Here is a 22,896-nt window from a genome sequence, read left to right on the forward strand (position 1 = left end):
TTCTCCATATGTGTAACTAATAGTTACACATTCTTGCCTTGTTTTCTAGGATGTGTTCCCAGATAGAAAGAGAAAGCTGGGGTTCCACTACTTGAGTCAGGACTTACTGGTTGCAAGTAACAGAAACTCATGCACACCTAACTGAGAAAATGGATGCATTTCAGCCATTTATTCAATAAATATTTATTAAGCACTCATTATATTCCAAGAACTCTTCTAGGCTCTGGGGCTATATCAGTGAACGGAACATTTTTTAAAAAAAGAATGAACAAGAAGATGAGAGAATCTCATAGAATCCAAAGATTGGCAAGCAGCAGGGCTATGGGGAGGGACAGAAACCGGGGACTAAGAAGCTGTCAGGAATCCAAACAGCAGCTCTAAGCCAATCTCCATTCTGCTCACTCTGCCTTCTCTTAATTCTTAGTCTGCATGGTGGGTAGAACATGATCACCCACATAGCCTGAGTTTTCGTCTTCTGCTTTTGCACACAGTTCACACTGAACCACAGTCTCTCAGTTCTAACTCCAAAAACCCAGGCAAAAGAATTGGAATTCACTGAAGTCAGTGACACTCTTATCCCTGTGTTACAGGGGCCATTGTGAGTGAAGCAGGCACCTCGATTCAAAGGTTTCTACCTTGCAAGCCTTCCTGTCACTGCTGCCCATCCATCTTAGGCTTATTGATGCTTTTTTAGACACTTTGCCTCTCATCCATGCCAAAGCACCTGCCCACTGCCCCAGAGCCTTAAAAGTTACCTCTACCTTGAACAGCACATTTTTTAAAGCCCTGTAAGAATTGCTTGGGTTCAGGTCATTTTGAAGTTTTTCGGATCACTCTTGTGCCCTCATGCATATCTATTTCCCATACAACCCTTTTCCTTGTCTTCCAGATGATGGGAGAGAATCAAGGCTCAGTTAACATCAAACTCCCTTCTCCCTTCAAACCAAGCCTTCAGAAGCCAACACCAGCACTAATAAATTTGGTTCCAAAGTACACATTGCAGTGTAGGTCAGGATATTCTTTTATGAGCCTTATAAACTATAAGCCAATGAGATACGGTTGTTGATGATTCTTTTCCAAACCTCCTCTTTGTTTCAAACCAATAGATGTTTTTCCATTCAGAGATATACTGAATTGCTGACCTGTGGCTAATCTGTTTTTCTCCAGGCTGTGGATTCCCCTCCAAGTGGAGGAGGATGGGCAGGCTGGGGATCCTGGGGCAAATCCCTGCTGTCATCAGCATCTGCCACAGTAGGTAAGCATTGTATGTTGCACTGGAATAGACAAAGTCCTGAAGCCTAATAGGATAGGACGTTTTGATCCTACCATATACTAATAGAGTTTAACATTAGCCCATGAGCAAACCATGTTTACTGCTTACTATTCTAAGTGCTTCATTTATTCCTCCAATACATTTGTTCCTCAAAATAACCCTATGTGAAGGAACTGTTGTTCGCTGCACTTTACAGATAAGGAAGCTGACTCAGAGAGAGGCTAAGACCTTGACCAAAGTCAGGGATGTCTGGGTTGCAATTCAAAAACCAAGTAGTATGACTTTTAGCCACTGTACTTTACTGTCTTTTAAAATACAATATATTCTTAAAGCTTTGTGTTTATCATCCCACTTGAAGTTTTTTTAATGTACAACTTATCTACTCCCAAAAAGGATTTGAAGTATCTTGAAAAAGGCATTTCATTAGCAGGATATTGAAATATAAGTAGAAAACAATGTGCTGGTAGGGAGGATATATATATTTTATATATCCCAAGGCTGAAAGAGTTTTTGCAATTGAGTATTGACCTCAACTCTGAGCTTCTTGGCTGCCAGTACATTATTTATTTCTCTCTGAAAACAAAATTTTAATTTAAATAAATATATTTTTCTGGTTTAAAATTTTTAAAGACACTTCCTGTATTTCTTCTTATATAAAGAGAAAATATGATGGACAGTGTAGTGTCTTACTGAGTGCAAATTTGTCAGGATATTTTTCATGTTACCATTTCTTATATTCTCTCTTCATGAAAACTGAAGGTATAACATCAATATGTCTAAGATAATTTAGCAAAGACATTTCATCTTGAAGGTAGAAGGTAAGAAGACAGAGGAAGCCGCAGTTAACAGAGTTTTCACATCATCCACGTCAGGTGTTCCAAGGTACAGCCCATGGCCATGAGGATCTTGTGATGGGCCATGAATTGGTCCGCTTCACTGTTACTCCTCAAACCAGGAAGGTCTTAAGGCCTTTTGTCCCACCCCAATGGACCATGACCACAGTGTTAAGGGCCAGATAGCTAACTTGATAGAGCTTAGGCTGCCTGGAAGAATGGATAGATTGCATTCCTCTAATTCCATCTCTGTCAGTTATCAGTTTTCTCAGGAAGGCTCTGGGAAGAAGTAGCAGGGGCCAAATAAATGTCGACCTCTCTGGTAAGAGCCTGGAGAGCGGATTTTCTCTATTGCCTATTGAAAGGGATGGGTATGCCTTGAGTACTACATATGCAGATGACAAAATTAACCAAATTCAAGCAGAGACGCCTGTTTTGTTTTTCTGAACAGGGCCGTGTCTCTTCACAAAGGTGAGGATAAGCACCTGCAGGCATCCTCTGTCCTTGGAAAAATGTTTGAACTTTTAGTGGCTATCGAAAGGGTCTTGCCACCAGTGGCACTTAGAAGTGGCATGCTTTCTGAGCCAAAAACTAAAAAGGGGGTTCTAAAAGATTGTTTTAATGGGAATAAGTCATGGAAAAGTAAATAATATGGTCACTAAAATTATACAGCTCTTCTCGTGGCTTATATCATAAAACAGTTAAGTGTCCCAGATGTTTCCAGTTTTTTTTTTTTTTTTTTTTTTTTTTTTTTTGAGACGGAGTTTCGCTCTTGTTACCCAGGCTGGAGTGCAATGGCGCGATCTCGGCTCACCGCAACCTCCGCCTCCTGGGTTCAGGCAATTCTCCTGCCTCAGCCTCCTGAGTAGCTGGGATTACAGGCACGCGCCACCATGCCCAGCTAATTTTGTTTCCAGTTTTAACGGTATCCAAAAACACTCTGGCTTATAATGAATTTGGTGCTTCGAGGGTTCTACTATAGATGGAGGACTTACTCTTTCACTAAACTTTTAAATACAAGTTTCTGCCACAGTAAATACAGAACTCATCTGCCCTGTCGGTAGCAGTTACAGGTGCTCTTTGCACACACGTGCATCTGCCTGTAACTGCTCTACCCCTGGTTGGTCAGACAGTTTGCTATTGTTTCTCATTCAGTGGCTGTACCTCATTTGATTTGGGACTTCGTTGGATGCTCCCAAGGTTTTCTGTCCATGGACTGACAGCTCGGCCCTTGAATTTACTATCCAGCATCTTCTTTGGTGTCCTGTTGTAATGTGACCTTTGCACACGTGCAGCTTTGGTTCCAGTGGACTGTGGGTTTTGTTACCTGGCTCATATGTAACCAGTAGGTGATGCTGACTTTACTGCTTAACAAGCAGAATGTGGCCAGGCTTGGTGGCTCACACCTATAATCCCAGCACTTTGGGAGGCTGAGGTGGGTGGATCATTTGAGGTCAGGAGTTCGAGACCAGCCTGGCCAACATGATGAAACCCTGTCTCTACTAAAAATACAAAAGTTACTGGGCATGGCGGTGGGAGCATGTAGTCCCAGCTACACAGGAGGCTGAGGCAGGAAAATCACATCACTTCAACCCAGGAGGTGGCTCGCTTCAACCTTACAGCAAGCCAAGGTTGTGCCACTGCACTCCAGCCTGGGCAACAGAACAAGACTCTCTCTCAAACAAAACAAAAAAAAGCAGGATGTGATTTTTCATGGCAGGTTCCTTTTGACTTGATCTCATCTCATTGTCTTAATCTGCGGCCTGTGCTTATGTTTAGGGTTGCTCTCTAAGTTTCTCTGTGTCTAAGCCACCATGCAGATGATAAATACTACATCTTGTTACCCTCACAACAATTTATAAATTCTGGTGGTTCTCATCTGACTCTGAGTAGTCATTGATCCAGAAGAGCCTAGAAGGATAACTTCCTGTCGGCCATCGTGATCATTGCACCAGTCATATTTTTCGTGGCACATGATCATTGTGCCAAGAAAAATCACATCCTGCTTTTTAAGCAGTAAAGTCAGCACCATCTACTGGTTATATTTGAGCCAAGTAGGAAAACCTGTAGTCCTTGGAGCACAGTCCACTGGAACCAAGGCTGCATATGTGCAAAAGTCAGATTACAACAGGAACCTAAGAAGACGCTGGACAGTAAACTCAATTGCTCCTATCCTGCTGGATAGTAAATTCAAAGGGCGAGCTGTCAGTCCATGGACAGAAAAACTTGCCACTTTTCCTCTAAGGTGAGTGAACACGTGGTTTCTCTGGGAGTGTATGACATTTGCACGTTCCTCATGCAATATCAGAATGAAGTTCAGTATACCCTCTTGTATCAGTTTCTATTGCTGTATAAGGAATTACCATGAAGTTAGAGGCTTAAAACAACATGCATTCGTTATTTTACAGTTTCCATGGGTCAAGAGTTCAGGTATGGGACAGCTGCTCAGTGTCTTACCAGGCTGAAATCAGGGTGGCAGCCAGCTGTATTCTCACCTGAGGCTCACATTTGCCTGAGGCAGCCTAGCCCTGGGGTTGACACCATGGTTGTACATAATGGAAGTTGTCTTGCCTCTCTCAATCCCAAGATAGTGGCTCAACATAGACCACAGATCAGGAAGGCACTCATACCTTTAACGTCTCTGGAGGACACATTGGTGCAGCTAGGAGGGAGCCCAGAGTCGAGGCTGAGGCCAAAGCTCTGCCAGCTGCTCAGCTGGCACCTCTGCTTTGAAGACATCATCTTTTGGGGTCATTCACGTTGTTGGCAGATTCAGTTTTTGAAGTTGTAGGACTGAGGTCCCTGTTTTCCTGCTGGTTATTGACCAGGGGTCACTTTCAGCTCCTAGATGCTGCCCTCAGGTCCTCCTTCAAAGTCAACGGGAAAATCTCTCTCATGCTTTAAATCACTACCTTCAGGAAGGGCCCCTTCATTTTAAAGATGCTCCTGATTAGTTCAGGTGCACTAAGATGATCTATCTCTCTTTTGAGTCACTGAAATTCAACTAATCAAGGACCTTAATTACATCTGAAAATTCTCCTCATCCTTGCTGGATAGAGTAACCTAATCACAGGAGTGAAATCCCATCCTGTTTACACTCCTGCTCACACTCCAAAGGGAGTGCGTATACATCACATAAGGTGTATACATCTGGGACAAGAATCTTGGGGGCCGTCTCTCAATACAGTCATGCTTCACTTAACAATGGGAATACCTTCTGAGAAATGGGTTATTAGGTCATTTAATCATTGTGCAAACCTCACAGAGTATACACAAGCCCACACAGCTAGGCTATGCGGTAGAGCCTATTGCTCCTAGGCTGCAAACACAGGACAGCCTATTACTGTATGAATACTGTAGGCAATTGTAACACCATAATAAGTGTTTGTGTATTTAATATATCTAAACATAGGAAAGGTACAGTAAAAATACAGCATTATAATCTTATGGGACTACTGTCATAGATGTGACCCCGTCATTGACCAAGAGTTTGTCATTTGGTGCATTCCACCTACCTTAATTCTCTTCTTTTCTCTGTTTGAGATCTTCATCAGTTACACTACCAATTCCAGACTTAGTATTTTTTATGGCTCTGGCTACATGCTGGAATTTCGAAAAGCAAGTGAATCTTGGCATTTTTCTCTTGTTTACCTACAAAATGGCAAAGGGTACATGAGGAAGGTCGTTAAAATTTTGAAATATTGATGCTCATTCTAAAAATCCCTTTGGAGAAATTTTAGAGCTATCTTTAGAAAAGCCAGTACTAAAATTGTTCATCACCATGATCATCACTACCTACCCCTCCGCCATGAATGCAATAGAAGTATGACCAAAAACACCGCCTAAATTGCTCTTACTGCCTATTTTGGAGATTTCTGATCAGGACATGCTGTAACTTTATATAGTAATAGTAGCTAAAACAAGAGCAATATACATTTCAAAACTGGACAAGTTGTCTTTGTAGACCTATAGAGAACTAAAACATGTCGCTTAACAGGAGGCTGAAGTCATAGGTTTCTAGGCTGGAAACAAGCAGTGGTGGTTGGTAGTTTGATGCCTGAAAGGTAACAGGGGTCATAAGTAGCCCACACATGGAACCAGGTTCACAGCCTAAAACAGGTTGGTATGGGGCTCAAAGATCTGTGACAGAGACTTTAAAGTTATGGGTGCCTTCCTGATCTGTGGTCTACATTGAGCCAATGTGGCTTTACAGCATTAGCAGTTTCTTATCACCAGGCAAAGAAACTTACTAGAAAACAGATCACTCACAGTAGTAGACAAACTCTTGAAGATTTATAAATTGCCTGTGGAAAGTAAAGAAAGAAAATAACCACATGTTCAATTGCAATTGATTTCCACTGAGAAATCTCATGTATACCCCCAGGGTAATTCCAGTTGCAGACAGGGGTGCAAAACACACAGTCCTTACCAAAACACAGAGCTGTCAATTGAGCACTAGAAATGGAAACCTTTACTTCTTACAGTTGTTGAAAAATTGCAGTTAGAATAGTTAGAACTGTTGGCAGGAGAGTAATAGGAGAATAGAAGCAATTGAAAAATGCTACTCCCTTGGAATGAGCACTGTACCATGGGTCATAAGACCTGAGACCTGGTCCTGAATGCTACTAACCTGTGATCACAAGGGACTGTGACTAACTAGCTACACCCGTGCCCTTAACCTCTCTAAGACTCAGGTTCTTTGTATAGAAAAGTCGGGGTGGAAAACTTGAGAAATTCTAAGATCTTTTCCAACTTTTTTTACTATTTATTTTTATATTTTATCTTTTATACTATGACTGTAAGGTTAAGGGAAAGTGAGAAAAAGTGGCCTTCCCAATGCATATCCAAAATCAAACATTTTTCGGCCAACTATTATTTTTGGAGAGGCCTTAACTCTTGCATTAGGCTCATCTACAGCTACATTGTCATCACATTCTAAGATTTGATCACCTGTCACCCATGCCTTTGGACAAGTTTGTGAAATGAAATAAGCATGGTTATTATTTCCAGGCAGAAAGCAGAGTAGAAAACATTTTAGAAAGGAGGATTTTTTGGGAGGCCAAGGCAGGCGAATCACTTGAGGTCAGGAGTTCAAAACCAGACTGGCCAACATGGCAAAACTCCGTCTCTACTAAGAAAAATACAAAAATTAGCTGGGTGTGGTGACATGCCCCTTTAGTCCCAGCTACTCAGAGGCTGCGGCAGAACACTTGCTTGAACCCAGGAGGCGGAGGTTGCAGTGAGCCAAGATCACACCACTGCACTGCAGGCTGGGCGAAAGAGCAAGACTCCATCTCAGAAAAAAGAAAAGAGGATTTTGATTGTAGTTCCAAATCCCACAGCATCTTATAGACCTGGCTTGTTTCTAAAATATATTACTAGGCTAAGAGTGATAGGCCAGTCATCAAAATGAAAGTCAACAATGCTAAAACATATAAGTATACAAAAGGAAGAGCTGTATCGTAAAATAGAGTAATTTATTTCTAGATACTACCAAAGGCCTAAATGTTTATTTGAAATTCTAATTTTGACAGTTTTATGAGTTTAAACATCTTATGCAAGAGTACCTGAGGTTGGGGGTTGGTGTGTATGGAGTGTACCTGATCTGTATATTTACTTTTTCAAAATTACCATTGTTCCCCTACCTCATCCTCTCTCAAGGTACATAGTTTTTTCCCTCTGCATTTTAATGAAACTCTTCTACCAGTCCTGTCAGAAATGACAGTGTTTATTACAGAGAATGACAAACTTGTCAAAATGGTACTACAATGAGAAATAGTCACTGTATAAATCACTGTCGATAGCACATGGATTCATTTTTGAAGGTGACATTGCTGATGATGTGAAAATTCTCAAGGATCATTGAGACAAAGAGAATAGGATAAAAGCTAAGAGTTTGCCCACCGTCCTTTAGATTCTATGAGTAAGACACAGGGGTTAATGAGTTTCTGTTGGACTTCTGGGGAAATATCATCAGTTCAATAACACTTCTTATCTATTTTGAGCCTAAAGGAAAGTAAGCATCTGCTTACAGAGTGGACTTCAACCATCATATGGAGAGGAAAGACTATTCCAAAGGAAGGTTGATTGGCTCCCTTTTTGCTGCGCTATAATTCACTTTGGTTGAGCATAGCAATATCAACTTGTGTTTTTCTGAACAATTACTCTTCACAACTTTTTATAATATCTTGAATTGATTGATAGAAGAGTCTGCAACACAGTCAATACTTTTTTTAGATATATATATATTTATATATGTATATATGTACACACACACATATGTAGACAGATATAGATATATCTATCTCCATTCAGCGGGATACTATGTAACCATTAAAAGGACCAAGGTACACCAGCGTTCTAGGTTGGATGTCCAGCAGAAGGATGAGGCAGAAATTGTGTACTGGAGTTTTACTGTGAAGTGCTTTCAGGAACAAGCCTTTCAGGAGAGCAAAGGACTGGGAAGCCAAACTGAGCCAAGGGAGAAGTTGAACTGCAATGTCGTTACAGGAGAGGTCTCAACCTATCCCATAGGAAGCTTGGGGTTTGGGATGACTCTTCAGAGATGTCTTCCATTCATCCCCAGGGCATGGCCTTTATATCAACAGCTCCCCCACTGACCAGTCACTGTAGGCTAGTCTTGGTGGAACCAACTCCCTTTGGTCAAGGGCAATTCAAAGGCAGGCATTTATTTAGTTGAGAGCTGTCCATAGACAACACTCTCAGCATCAGGGAGAATGAGCTGTGATTCCAGGCAGCACACAGCACCTGCCACTATCTCTATGTGCTGAGACTTCCACTGTGTACTGCCAAATTGGAAAAGCCAGGTCCAGAAGACTTATATGTAGGTAAATATGCTTTTGTATTCCTGAAATGAATCACAAAAAACAATTAGAACTGTTGTCTTTAGAAGGAAGAAGTTGAGGGGAGAGAAAGGGGTACCTTAAGTCTTTTAAAAGCTTCAAGCACTTTTAGACTTTTAGAAGTCACTCCCATATCAGAGCAAATGCATTAGGATATACCCACATTTCTCATTAAATTTACTATACACACACATACATATATATAACTATGTAGGAATTGAATTTATTTGAATGATAATTGACCAGCTGGTCCAATATTACATTTTGAATACATTTAAGTCAATATTAATTATCTAATTTGCAATTTTTTTTTTTTCTTTTAAAGCTAACAGTTTCTGCAGGGCTTAATTATTTCCATAGGCCTTTATAAGCTCATACACTCTGTTGCTTATTATGTCACTGGAAACTGTCTAAACAGAAAGAGGCAGGTCTGCCTTCTCTTATCTATGTTTCTATACTCTTTGGACTTGCTAGTATTATAAATGTTTTTATTTTTTAAATCTTCACTTGAAAACATTCTCAGCACCACTAATCATTAGGGAAATGCTAATCAAAACCACAGTGAGATACTATCTCACATCAATTAGAATGACTTAAAAAAATTTTTTTACCACTAAATATTTCAGTATAAGAATGACTATTATTTTAAAAAAACAAGTGTTGTTGAGGATGTGGAGAAGTTGGAACCCTTGTGTGCTCTTGGTGTTGTTATAAAATGGTACAGCTGCTGTGGAAGACAGTATGACAGTTCCTCAGAAAACTAAAAACAGAATTACCATATGATCCAGCAATTCCACTTCTGACTTTATTTCCAAAAGAACTGAAGGCAGGGTCCCAGGGAGATATTTGCACACCCATGATCATAGCAGCATTATTCACAATAACTAAAACAGAAGCAACCCAAGTATCTGTCAACAGATGAATGGAAAAGCCAAATGTGGTCTCTACGTACAAGAGAATATTATTCAGATTTTTAAAGGAAGGAAATTCTGACATATGTTTCAACATGGACGAACATTGAGGACATTATGCTAAGGGAAATGAGCCAGTCACAAAAAGACAAATGCTGTGTGATTCCACTTCTGTGAGCACTTGGAAATAGTCAAAATCATAGGGAGTTGAGAACGTTCTGACTATCAGAACATAGAATGATGATTGCCAGGGGCTGGTGAAAGAAGGGAGTGGAGAATTATTGTTTAATGGGTATTGAGTTTCAGTTTTACACAAAGAAGAGTTCTGGAGATGGATGGTGGTGATGGTTGCACAGTATTATAAATGTATTTGGTACCTCTGAACTACTCAGATAGGAAAGATTCAGATGGTAAAATGTGGCCAGGCGCAGTGGCTCACGCCTGTAATCCCACCACTTTGGGAGGCTGAGGTGGGCAGATCACCTGAGGTCAGGAGTTCGAGACCAGCCTGACCAACATGGGGAAACCCCATCTCTACTAAAAATACAAAATTAGCCAGGTGTGGTGGCTCATGCCAGCTACTTGGGAGACTGAGGTAGGAGAATCTCTTGAAACCGGGAGGCAGAGGTTCCAGTAAGCTGAGATCGTGCCATTGCACTCCAGCCTGGGCAACAAGAGCAAAACTGTCTCAATTTAACAAAAAAAAAAAGGATGATAAAATATATGTCATGTGCATTTTACCACACACATACAAAAAATCTGGAGTAAACATGCGACCAGATATATCAGGGACATGATACAATGGGATTTTTAAAAGTTTCTTTTTAATATATTCATTATTTAAAAAGAAGAAAAAAGAGAAAGTTAAAAAAGAAAAAGAAGGAAATGTTGTATTTTAAAAATAAAACAAGCTAAAGGAGAGAAACCTTCCTAATGAGTCAGCGTGTGCCCCTCTTGAGATCCTTTAACATATGGGACTGATAGAAAATACCCATTGAGGTACCCAGTCATCCAGGTTGCTGCATAGAACTGCTGTTGCTTCCCTAAGTTACCACTTGGTCAGAAAGAACTTCCCAGCATATTCTTTTTTCTTTTTTCTTTTTTTTTGAGACGGAGTTAGAGTCTGGCTCTGTCGCCTAGGCTGGAGTGCAGTGGTGCAATCTCAGCTCACTGCAACCTCTGCCTCCTGGATTCAAGGGATTCTCCTGCCTCAGCCTTCCAAGTAGCTGGGATTACAGACACCTGCCACCACGCCTGGCTAATTTTTGTATTTTTAGTAGAGATGGGGTTTCACCATGTTGCCCAGGCTGGTCTTGAACTTCCTGACCTCAGGTGATCTGCCTACTTTGGCCTCCCAAAGAGCTGGGATTACAGGCGTGAGCCACCATGCCTGGCCCAGCATATTCTTTTTTCAAATTATTTCATCTTGAATTATTTCAAATAACTAGCCAATTTTTTCATCTTTCCTGAAAGAGGAGAGACTTCCCTTGAATGGCTTTTTGATCTTGGTGGAATTCAAAAGAAGATGGCTTCATAAAAAATCACAGTGCTTTGGGGGAAGAAAAAAATCAAAGTGGATGTGTAAGATAACCCTACATGGTGTCTTGAGAACGCAGCCTGCACAGCACAGGGATGACCCTAAAATCACTAAGCTATGCCATCACTAGACACAGTTGGCGGGGAGAGGGTTAGAGTCAGGGTTAGAGTCAGGTGACCTTCACCTTGTTCTTTGGTCAAGGTGAGGTAAGCCAAGTGCATTTTAGAAAACAACAGTGTTTTAAAAAGTAGGAAGCTCCAAACCAAGGATCTGATTTCCAAGGAGGTATAGAAATGGGATTAAAATGACATTTAATCAATGATAAATGGCACATAAAACTTTCTTAACATAACATAGTGATTACACATGTGAGTTCTAGAATCAGAAGGACTGAGTTGGAATCCTGCCTTTGTCATTTATTGGCTTTAGGACCTTGGGAAAGTGATTTCACCTCACCAGGTGTCCGTTTTCTCGGTTGTGAAATGAGTATACTAATATCCCTTACCTCATGAGGATGTTGAGAAGATTAAATGAGATACTAAAAATATTTAGTACAGTGTTAGGACATAGGAAGTGCTCAATACATGTTGGCCGTAGCGGAGCTTTCACATCTTTCTTCTCAATAACCTCACAAAACTCTGAGAGGTAGATAATCCTCCTTTCAGAGAAAGCACAGCAGCAGAGCCTCTGCTCAGGGCAGAGGCTCACCAGCATCACACAGCTAATAAGATAGGAGCAGAAATCCCCCACAAGGCCCTAACTCCTAAGTTTAAGGTCTTTTCCATTTGAGCATAGGTAGTAAATTAAACACCAGCCAGTCGTTTGGCATTTATTTTAAAATGATATGTTATCACAGCATTTGTACAACATTCTCATCTTCTTTGCAGCAGTCACCTTCTTTTATTGCAATGAGCCAAAGAGTAGAGGATATTCCATCTTTAGATGAAATTTAGAGGGGTTTCAGATTTTGAGGATATTTGGGGTTTGGGATGACATGCAAAGAAATTAATCTGTGAACTTTACCCTATAGTATTATCCATATTTGTTGTTTTTCTCTTATTGCTAGGTCCTAGTCAGTACTTCTGGAGATGAATCACTCAAAAGGCAACAGTGACTTTATATTATTGTTTTCTTGTTCTGGGCACTAGATGTCACACTAAGTAAAGTTTTAGAGGTTACTCTTTGGAGTAAGGTGTGGCACCGTGTCTAAACCTTAGCCATGAAAAATTATAGCTCGTACATAAATATAAAGCTAAACTTTATATTACTTTTTTTGTTTCTTTTTTTTTAAGCTGAACTTTATATTTCTAGTAGAATACAGTAAAAGGGTACATTCCCTAATAAAAAATTCAGAAAAAGAATTGTTAATAAGAAAATGTAGATGGAATAGCAGCCTATTTTCATGTCTGTTAAACTGATAGATCCCATTTATATGCATATAAAATCATATTTCCTTCTAGAAACAAAGTGATTTTTCTAGAGGCAGCTTATACATGCATATCTGTGATGGTTTATGTTCTGAGATGGCGAGAAGCCGTTCTTCCTGCAGAAAGAACCAGACATTGTCCTAACCTGCAAGGGATGGAGAAGGCGAAAGAAGAGATAATGAATATAAGGTTCATTATTTCCTGAAACAGTCTCAGGGAAGGATGTGTAATCATCTTTCTTGCGGGCTTAAGCAAAGAAGACGGATAAGATGGTGCCTCCCAGCCTTCTTGGCCTCATTTTTTTTCCTTGATTTTGGCTCTCAGAAATCTACATGAGAATCATAGGTTGAGATTTGGAGACACATTATTTCCTTTTGGAATATATATATATATTTCTCCACTGAGTTATTGTGAGGTGCAAATAACTGTGCTCTGCCCACAATAACTCTGTCTCCAGGCTGGAGTGCAGTGGCCCAATCTCGGCTCACCGCAACCTCCACCTCCCAGGTTCAAGCGATTCTCCTGTCTCAGCCTCCATAGTAGCTGGGACTACAGGTACGCGCCACCATACCCAGCTGATTTTTGTATTTTTAGTAGAAATGGGGTTTCACCATGTTGACCAGGATGGTCTTGATCTCTTGACCTCGTGATCCCACCGCCTCAGCCTCCCAAAGTGCTGGGATTACAGGTGTGAGCCACCACAGCTAGCCTTCGAAAAATGTGTATGTGTATATATATATTTTTTTTTAATGGCAAGGAAGATGGACTCAGTATGTAAAAGAGCTAGCTATTCTATCCTCTAACTTAAATGTGTTATTGAAACTTCAGTTTCCTTTGAAATACTTGAAATTCACTGGAAACTAGAGATAATTAATTCAAGCCTTAGCAGTCACAGTACACCTTTATTTTTTCAAGTAACACAATACACCTTTATTTTTTCAAGTAATTAATTTGAACTGTGTCTAATGATCTGCCCATGAATATAAACACATATTTCTATATGTAATTACAGTTGTCAATAGTGTTTAAGTTTCAGGGTTTTCTAGGTAGTGTATAATGATAGGTGATTTCCATTGGACATAATTCTTTCTATATTGTTAAATACCAGTGCCTTGTTTATGTTAAGGTCACTCGGATGAATAAGGTTTCAGTTGCTAAAATACTACTCTTTAGGTCTGGGAGTCATCCATGTCTTCCCCTTTCTTATTCAGGAAATGGACAACTGGTTATTTAACAGTGCCTTCTAAGACTATGTGGTTCTAGCTAGCTCTCAAATTCTGTTGGGACTTGGGATGTTTTTCCTCATATTACTGCCTTGTGTTTTAGCAACCTGAGGTTGCCCAGGTCCCTAGAGAAATCTTTCATTTTCTCTGTGAGTTCTCAGCAGGTGGGGAGTACTGTGATGATGGCAGCCTATGCTCTTTCTCCTTCGAGAAGTCAAAGAGCCACTTAGGACCGTCAGTAGGCTATTCATTCCTTCAGTGGGTTTGACAACTCAGAAAAGCTATAGCTCATCATGGAGGCCTCAAAGAGAGGAAAATCTCTTCAGAATAAAATGTAGACCAGACTATGTCTCTAACAGGTCAAAGGTTGGGGTTTTTCCATGTAGATAGGAAGGTCAGCTCTGTATTTACCAAATAGTTATTGAGTAACCACTGTGCCAGACTCTGGGGCACATATGTATTGTCCCTGCTCAGATGGAGTAAAACCTGCGCCTTTCACCTGCCTGACTACTGTTAAAGCTGGTTTATATCATTATCGTTTAAGACAACTATCAGGGCTATTGGGTGGCCTCCCTGGTTTCTCCACTGACTTGCCTTTGATTTGGGGATATTGGCTCCAGAACCTTCACTCTCCATGCCTAAAAGAATGCCTAATGCTTTTAATAAACATTCTGCAGAAGATACAGAAAAAAGCAGGATACGGAAAAAAGACATTTTAATGTCTGCACAAGATACAGAAAAAAGACTTACTTTAATGTTGCAGTAATTGGTTGGTAAATATTCTCTAACTTTTCCCTTTAATCTTTTTACACAATGGATCATGGCTAACTAGCTCTACTTATCAAAAGCACTTGTATCCACAACTTGTTCATTCAAAGCTTTCATAAGACCATTGAAACTTGTGGTCCATAGTTTCAAACTATCAACTTTTTTTGGCATATTTCCCTTTTTTTTTTTAATTGTACTTTAAGTTCTGGGGTACAGGTGCAGATCTTGCAGGATCGTTGCATAGCTACACACATGCCATGGTGGTTTACTTGTCTCCCCCCGCCCCCACCCCCGTCACCTACATCAGGCATTTCTCCCAGTGTTCTCCCTCCCAACCTCCCCACCCCTTGCTGTCCCACCCCTAGCCCCTGTGCAAATGAAGCTAATTTTCTGTCAAAATCAGTTTACTAAAAAGAGTCAAAAGCTTTCCTAATAAGTAAAGGTTTGTTTTCACAGTTATCTAATGTGACTGTTGACCTATAACTTTGAGACAATGTATATTTGTTATTGGAAACTACGCATATGCCTATTTTAAAGGATCGCATTTGTTCTCTTGAAAACTGTGTTTGCATAAGAGATTTAACAGTCCATCAACCTGGATACACTTAATCACAAAATATGACCTCATGGGTCTTGTAATAATAAACAAGGCCACATGAAACCTGTGACATTTTTCTTGGGGTTAAAAATGGTTCTTCATTTTGACTTTCTCCTTTTATTGGTTTATGTAAATAAAATAATCTTTAAATAAAAAAAAATTCTGAAGCTCAGCTGATTTCAATCCAACCAATGTTAATTGATCGTATGCAATGTGCTAAGCCTGCAAGGAATCAAAACATGAATGAAGAATATCTTTCGTAAGGAGCTTACAAAAGACAAAGAGGATGAGACAGGTACACTATACAAAGACAGTGTGTTGAGCTTAGAATCTCAGGTTGATGGCTAGGTTGTGTGAGAAGCAAAAGCAAACAGTGAAGCATCTGGGAGCACTCTACCTGTGTGTATCTCATTTGAGCTTCACAATGACTCAGTGGGGAAACTGAGTCACAGAGCGGCTAGGTAACTTCTCCAAGGTCATGCAACAAGGTAGGGGTGAAACTGAGCTCATATTGGAACCCACATTTCAGGGAGCAGGGATTCCTCTTTCTTTCAATCAGGATGTACTTTTTTTTTTTTTTTGAGATGGAGAGTCACTCTATCGCCAAGGCTGGAGTGCAGTGGCGAGATCTTAGCTCACTGCAACCTCTGTCACCTGGGTTCAAGCAATTCTCCTGCCTCAGCCTCCCGAGTAGCTGGGATTACAGGCACATGCCACCACGATCAGCTAATTTTTGTATTTTAAGTAGAGACGAGATTTCACCATCTTGGCTAGGCTGGTCTTCAACTTCTGACCTCATGATCCACCCGCCTCCGCCTCCCAAAGTGCTGGGATTACAGGCACCCTTGCCTGGCCCAGGATGTACTACTATAGGCCAAGCATGGTGGCTCACGCCTGTAATCCCAGCACTTTGCCAAGGCGGGCTGATCACCTGAGGTCAGGAGTTCAAGACCAGCCTGGCCAACATTTAGAGAAACCCCGTCTCAACTAAAAGTACAAAAATTAGCCGGGCATACTGGCGCTAATCTGTAATCCCAGCTGCTTGGGAGGCTGAGGCAAGAGAATCTCTTGAACCTGGGAGGCGGAGGTTGCAGTGAGCCAAGATGGTGCCACTGACGTCCATCCTGGTGACGGAGCCAGGCTCCGTCTCAGAAAAAAAAAAAAAAAGGATGTACTTCTACAACTTAAAACAGCTTCGTAAGATTAGCTGGAGGATTTGCAGACTGTGGAATTCTAATGTATCCATAGACCATATTTTTATTTCCCAATAGGTCATGGACTGACAGCGGTCAAGGAAAAAGCAGGGGCCACTCTACGGATTCACAGTGTAAATTCTGGATCTTCTGAAGGGGCCCAACCAGATACTGAAAATGGGGTCCCTGAAAGTGAGTGATGTGTCTCCTCAGGGTGGTTCTAGGACTTGGGCTTTATTACACCATGTACATAATCAGAGGGTTTCCAAGTTCAGATCAGCAACATGGACTCTCAAAGGATTTTCTTTTTTCCCTTTAGTAACAGACGTGGCCACAGATCAGGGCTCTGCAGAAAGCCCACCCACTTCCCCTTCATCAGCCTCTCGGGGGATGCTGTCTGCCATCACCAATGTGGTTCAAAACACAGTGAGTCGCTGGCTGCTGCCTCCCTTTCCCCTGCATTTCCCAGGGCCTTCTTTTGATATTTCCATTTACCAGTGACCTAGATACATCAGAGAAAAGATGGCCTTGCTCAGAACTTTGGATTATGTTTTTTTTATGTTTTCTGCTACAAAGTAGATGTAACCTTGGATCCAAAATAATAAGGGCAAAATGAAATATATTTTATGTTTAAAAGAGCTGTTTGGAAGGAACATTTTTCAGTCTGATTTAACAGTGTCCTTTCCAGCTGCGGCAAGGACAGTCTCTGGTTGCGGAGAGAGAGAACTCTTTGTCAGAGCTGGGACAGCTGTTATTCCTAAATGCTCTGTTTATCTTATCCCTACATTTGAAAAATCATTAAAAAGTACTAGTTACAAGACAAGAAAAACAGGCCAAATATGTTTCTGAAGTGTTTCCAGAGACCAGCATTCTTCCCTCATCCCTACCTCTCCATTCCCACCCTTCCTCTTCCTCATATCACCCTAAGTGTATCCCCCCACCTCCCCCCGCATCCCTGCCTGCCTCTTAAAAGAAGCTCAATATTAGCAGCAAAATATTGGTGAGTAATGAAAAAAGGGAGACACCTCAACTGAGATAAGGCAACTAGCTGGTCCTCAGGGTCAGGGAGCAAAGGATTTTTGTTTTTGTTTTTTTTGTTTTTGTTTTTGTTTTTGTTTTTGAGATGGAGTCTCACTCTGTCAGCCAGGCTGGAGTGCAGTGGCACAATCTCAGCTTCCTGCAACCTTTCCCTTCCTGGTTCAAGCAATTCTCCCACCTCAGCCTCCTGAGTAGCTGGGCTTACAGGTGCTCACCACCATACCCAGCTAATTTTTGTATTTTTAGTAGAGATGGGGTTTCACCATGTTGGCCAGGCTGGTCTTGAACTCCTGCCCTCAGGAGATCTGCCTACCTTGGCCTCCCAAAGTGCTGGGATTACAGACGTGAAGGTTTATTTCTTACTACATAGAACTAACTAGTTTTTCTAAAAATATGGCTTGTGTCCCATTTATTCATTCATTCATTCATTAAAAGAAAAACAACAAGACAAATATGATTAGCCTTCAGAGGGCACATTATCCCAGAGGACCGAGGCGACTGAACAGATAAACACAATGTAATTCGGAAAGAGACGAAGGCTGTGGACAAACAAGAGAGTATCTCACGCAGACTTTGGGGTCAGTACATGACAGAAATATAGAAAATAACTGCTCTTCTCCTTGCTGTTTGAGGACCTCTAGACTGGGGTGGGGTGAAGGAGGAGCAGCAAATCTGTCTTAGAAGTCAAATAGCAATACAAGTCAATCATCCCTCTGGGGGGTGGGTTGTAGGATGGGAGATGAATGGAGCTCTTTCAGTATCTCCAGTGTAAGGAATGAATCCACCGCCTGTCTGAGCTACCAAGAGGACACTCTGCGTTTGTCTTCAGCAGCCTCACATTCTTTTCCATGTTCTCTCCAACCTTCTTGACCCCTTTTTCCCAAGTTCCAGACGCTGCCCCTCCAGGTCTGTCTTTACACAAATCCCTGTGTCCTAACTTCCACCATTTTATTCTCAATAAAATAATCTCTTGTAGGACATTAGCAGGCACTCAATCAAATTATGCAGGAGTGCGAATTGCTGCAATCCCATCATCCCCCGGAAGTATGCACACTGAAAAATCTGATTTATAGTGTGATTACTGGTTGGATCCCAAATCTAAAAACAAAGTCTACATGCCCAAGATGAAGATAAAGTATATTAATTCTACAAAATTAAATTTTTTTTTTTTTTTTTTTTTTGAGACGGAGTCTCGCTCTTGTTACCCAGGCTGGAGTGCAATGGCGCGATCTCGGCTCACCGCAACCTCCGCCTCCTGGGTTCAGGCAATTCTCCTGCCTCAGCCTCCCGAGTAGCTGGGATTACAGGCACGCGCCACCGTGCCCAGCTAATTTTTTTGTATTAATAGAGATGGGGTTTCACAATGTTGACCAGGATGGCCTCGATCTCTCGACCTCGTGATCCACCCGCCTCGGCCTCCCAAAGTGCTGGGATTACAGGCTTGAGCCACCGCGCCCGGCCAGTATTTTTATTTAAATGATAATCATGAAGCTTGGAAAATGCAAATCGATAATAATATCATAATAAAATACAATTTATGTCATTTGTATGTACGGTGGGAAAAAACACAGATGTATGCATATTATAATTGCAGTTATACAGTTGGAGTGTATGTATGAAGAGTTGCAAAGAAACGTACACAGTTCTGTTCACTTGAATAGTTTATGTGAATAAGTCTAGGTTATTTTAATTTTTTAAAAAAGGAAACAATGGGCCGGGTGCAGTGGCTCACGCCTTTAATCCCAGAACTTTGGGAGGCCAAGGCAGGTGGATCACGAGGTCAAGAGATCAAGACCATGCTGGCCAACATGGTGAAACCCCGTCTCTACTAAAAATACAAAACAATTAGCTGGGCATGGTGGCGCACACCTGTAGTCTCAGCTACTCAGGAGGCTGAGGCAGGAGAACCGCTTGAACCCAGGAGGTGGAGGTTGCAGTGAGCCAAGATTACGCCACTGCACTCCAGCCTGGCGGCAGAGAGAGACTATCTCAAAAAAAAAGGAAACAATGACTGATAAAGAGATTTGTGGGAGGATAACTATATAATAGACCAGTTTCTAAATCCAGAAGTACAAGGAAATCAACCTGTCTTATTTCATGAATATATGAATTTTAAGAATTGGGCTAGGTTAGTTTCCCAGATTAATAATAGGCGGTTATTGCTAGTTTCGGAAAGTATGCAGGAACTATCTGAAACAGCCTGAGGGTCTTACCCTCCAGGGCCCTAGGTTAAAGAATTCCCTAAATTAGCCGGACTATTTGACATTTTAATAGACTGCTCCAAGCAACTCTGTGACTTGGGTTAAAAAAATTTTAAACAGAAATAGCAATTGGGTCACCTGTTAATTGTATGTCTTAGATACACATCTACTTATACACAGAGAGCCAGTAAAATTAATCCCTTTGTGGAATTAATTTTATTTTATGTGCTTTGGTTTTTTTCAAAGCATCACTTTTTAGTAACATTATATGTCCTACAAATTATATAACATATGCTTTTCCAAGGAAAAGAAAATAGGATTAAATGGATGATAAATCTCCTGATGAGAAAAAATTGTGACTTTATATTGATTTTAATATTTGAAGATAGTGCCAGTTACCTAGGAGTTGCTGACTGCTGCGAAACAGCAAAACCTAAAAATCTAATCTCATGCAGTTATCTCATCTGCAGGGTAAAAGCGTCTTAACTGGAGGTCTTGATGCGTTGGAATTCATCGGCAAGAAAACCATGAATGTCCTTGCAGAAAGTGACCCAGGCTTTAAGCGGACCAAGACGCTCATGGAGAGAACCGTTTCCTTGTCTCAGGTTGGATTACATAGTTTTGCAATTTTTTCTTTCAGTCAATAAAGTAAATAAATTTTTCTTTATCCTTTTGAATAGCTAATTTAAAGCACGTGATTCAAAGCAAATGGAATCAACGAGCAGAGAGTGAAAATGGAGCTTCTAATATCCCTGTTTTCCCAGCCACTTAATTCCTCAGAGGAGACAACCACTGTTAACAGCTTCTTAAGGATTCTATCAGAGACAGCATATAGATATGGATGTAGATATACAGATGCAGCTATACATAAATATACAGATATGTAAGTGTATATGTATGCATCTGGATAGACATACACACAAATACACACATACTTTCTCTTTTTTTTTTTTTTTTTTGAGACAGAGTTGTGCTCTTGTTACCCAGGCTGGAGTGCAATGGCACGATCTCGGCTCACTGCAACCTCTGTCTCCTGGGTTCAGGCAATTCTCCTGCCTCAGCCTCCTGAGTAGCTGGGATTACAGGCACGCGCCACCATACCCAGCTAATTTTTTGTATTTTTAGTAGAGATGGGGTTTCACCATGTTGACCAGGATGGTCTCGATCTCTTGACCTCGTGATCCACCCGCCTCGGCCTCCTAAAGTGCTGGGATTACAGGCGTGAGCCACCGCGCCCGGCCCTCACATACTTTTTCAACCCAGTGGCATACTAAAGACATTCTTTTACCTTGCTTAATTCACTTAATATTAGAATTTCTTGAAGATGACCCACTTATGCCATTGTATGCATCTCATCTCTACCACTTACTAGCTTCGTGACCTTAAGCGAGTTACTTATACAAATAATATTTGTCTTATTTTCAACATTGGACTCTAACATTAAACTTGCTCTTCCAGTGAACATGCCCAGGTTACCCCACAGTGCAGGCATGCCCCAGTCTGCCTCCTCCCTGAGACTGATACACAAGGTCTCTGTGCTTTCCTGAATCAGAGGCAGCTGACGCAGCAGTGGATTTTGTAAATGTCACAGGCAGGACTGGGTACTAGGAACCCATGAAGGTTGCCTTCATGAACAACTGTCACTGAGAATATGTTCATGGCAACCCTCAGAAGCTTTTGTTTTAGGCTATTTTTTCTTGTCTCTTTTGGAATAACCCAAGTAGGACCACTCTGATGTTATAGTCCAGGTAGGGACTTTGCAGGATCATCTAGATGTCACCCTCCTGCTCCTTAATAAAGAAAATAGGTTAGTATTAGTTAGGTCGTTAACACTAGATGTCATAAAAGAACAGTCACCCCCAAGTATCAGTGTGACTTAGAACAAAAAGGTTTACCTTTCACTCCCACAAAGTGCAGCGTGAATGAACATTCCTGCTCACACAGGAGGCTCTGTCCCAGGGGGCTCTCATGGGGAGCTCACTTCTGACCCCACGTCTTCTGGCTCCATCATCTTGAAATCCTTACTTTCAGCTTCACAGAGAGGGGATGTGGAAGGCAATGTGGGCCAGTTGAGGACTAGGCCAGGAAATGGCATACATCACTTTCACCCTCATATCATTGGCCAAGACTTATCACATAGACCACCCAACTCAACTGAAGAGGGCTGAGACATAGAGATAGGTTAGCTGTGTGTCTGAAAGGAAAAGGATATTTGATGAGTATATAGGAATATGGTTGCCGTAATATTTATATATATATATTTCATCTCACTGCAACTTCTGCCTCCTGGGTTCAAGCGCCTCAGCCTCTCGAGTAGCTAGGACTACAGGCACATGCCATCATGCCCAGCTAATTTTTGTATTTTTATTAGAGACGGAGTTTCACCATGCTGGCCTCATTCTCCCAAAGTGCTCTGATTATAGGTGTGAGCCACCACACCCAACCTAATCTGTATATGTATTTTTATACACACATACATACATGCAAACATATGTGTATGTGTGTATATACACATACATATTTAATTCAAGTTAAGATAGTGATAAGATGGAAAAAATGAGACTAGATCCAAAGACTGGCTAATTCTATGGCTTCTTTGGCTATAAAATGAAGAATTGGACTAGGTTAGTTTCCCAGATTATCATAACTTTTGTGCCACTGTCACAATTTTTATCACATCTGCTTGCAATCTGTTAAAAAGTAGCACTGCCCATAAATTGTCAGTAGCAATGCTCTTAGAAATATGTCACCCAAGAACCACACTAGCCATCTGCAATGTGTTTTTTTTTAATCACACATCTGAACCATTATGGCAGGGAGTATGATACGGAACCTTCTGGGGCATACCTGAGCGTTGCACCTATAATTCACATGGCCTGTGTAAACTGGATCATCACAACACTACTGACGTTAACCTCCCTCGAAACAGGGATTTTTCATCCATCCATTCATCCACAAATGCATTTTGGATGTTAACTCTGTTCCAGACACTATTTCAAGCACTTGGGATACATTAGTAGCCAAAATGGAT

General features: G+C 41.1%; 1 protein-coding gene and 1 long non-coding RNA gene across 2 annotated transcripts in view; one reads left to right on the forward strand and one right to left on the reverse strand.

The window, feature by feature from the left end:
* The window catches only part of FAM114A1 (family with sequence similarity 114 member A1), an 83,677-nt gene that overhangs the window by 24,404 nt on the left and 36,377 nt on the right, over window positions 1–22,896 (forward strand). The window contains exons 3-6 of the mRNA XM_064366368.1: window positions 1,168–1,255; window positions 16,705–16,818; window positions 16,946–17,052; window positions 20,336–20,470. Coding sequence (XP_064222438.1) covers window positions 1,168–1,255; window positions 16,705–16,818; window positions 16,946–17,052; window positions 20,336–20,470 — 444 coding nt within the window. The remainder of the gene's footprint in view (window positions 1–1,167; window positions 1,256–16,704; window positions 16,819–16,945; window positions 17,053–20,335; window positions 20,471–22,896) is intronic.
* The window catches only part of LOC135270629 (uncharacterized), a 33,963-nt gene continuing 16,691 nt past the window's right edge, over window positions 5,625–22,896 (reverse strand). Inside the window, exons 2-3 of the long non-coding RNA XR_010338772.1 lie at window positions 6,357–6,410; window positions 5,625–5,757 (exon numbers count right to left, since the gene is read on the reverse strand). This is a non-coding gene — a long non-coding RNA (uncharacterized LOC135270629). The remainder of the gene's footprint in view (window positions 5,758–6,356; window positions 6,411–22,896) is intronic.

This window comes from Aotus nancymaae, unplaced genomic scaffold (assembly GCF_030222135.1).
Source record: "Aotus nancymaae isolate 86718 unplaced genomic scaffold, 86718_ANA_hifiasm-v0.15.2.pri h1tg000006l, whole genome shotgun sequence".
In the NCBI taxonomy this organism is placed as follows: Eukaryota; Metazoa; Chordata; class Mammalia; order Primates; family Aotidae; genus Aotus; species Aotus nancymaae.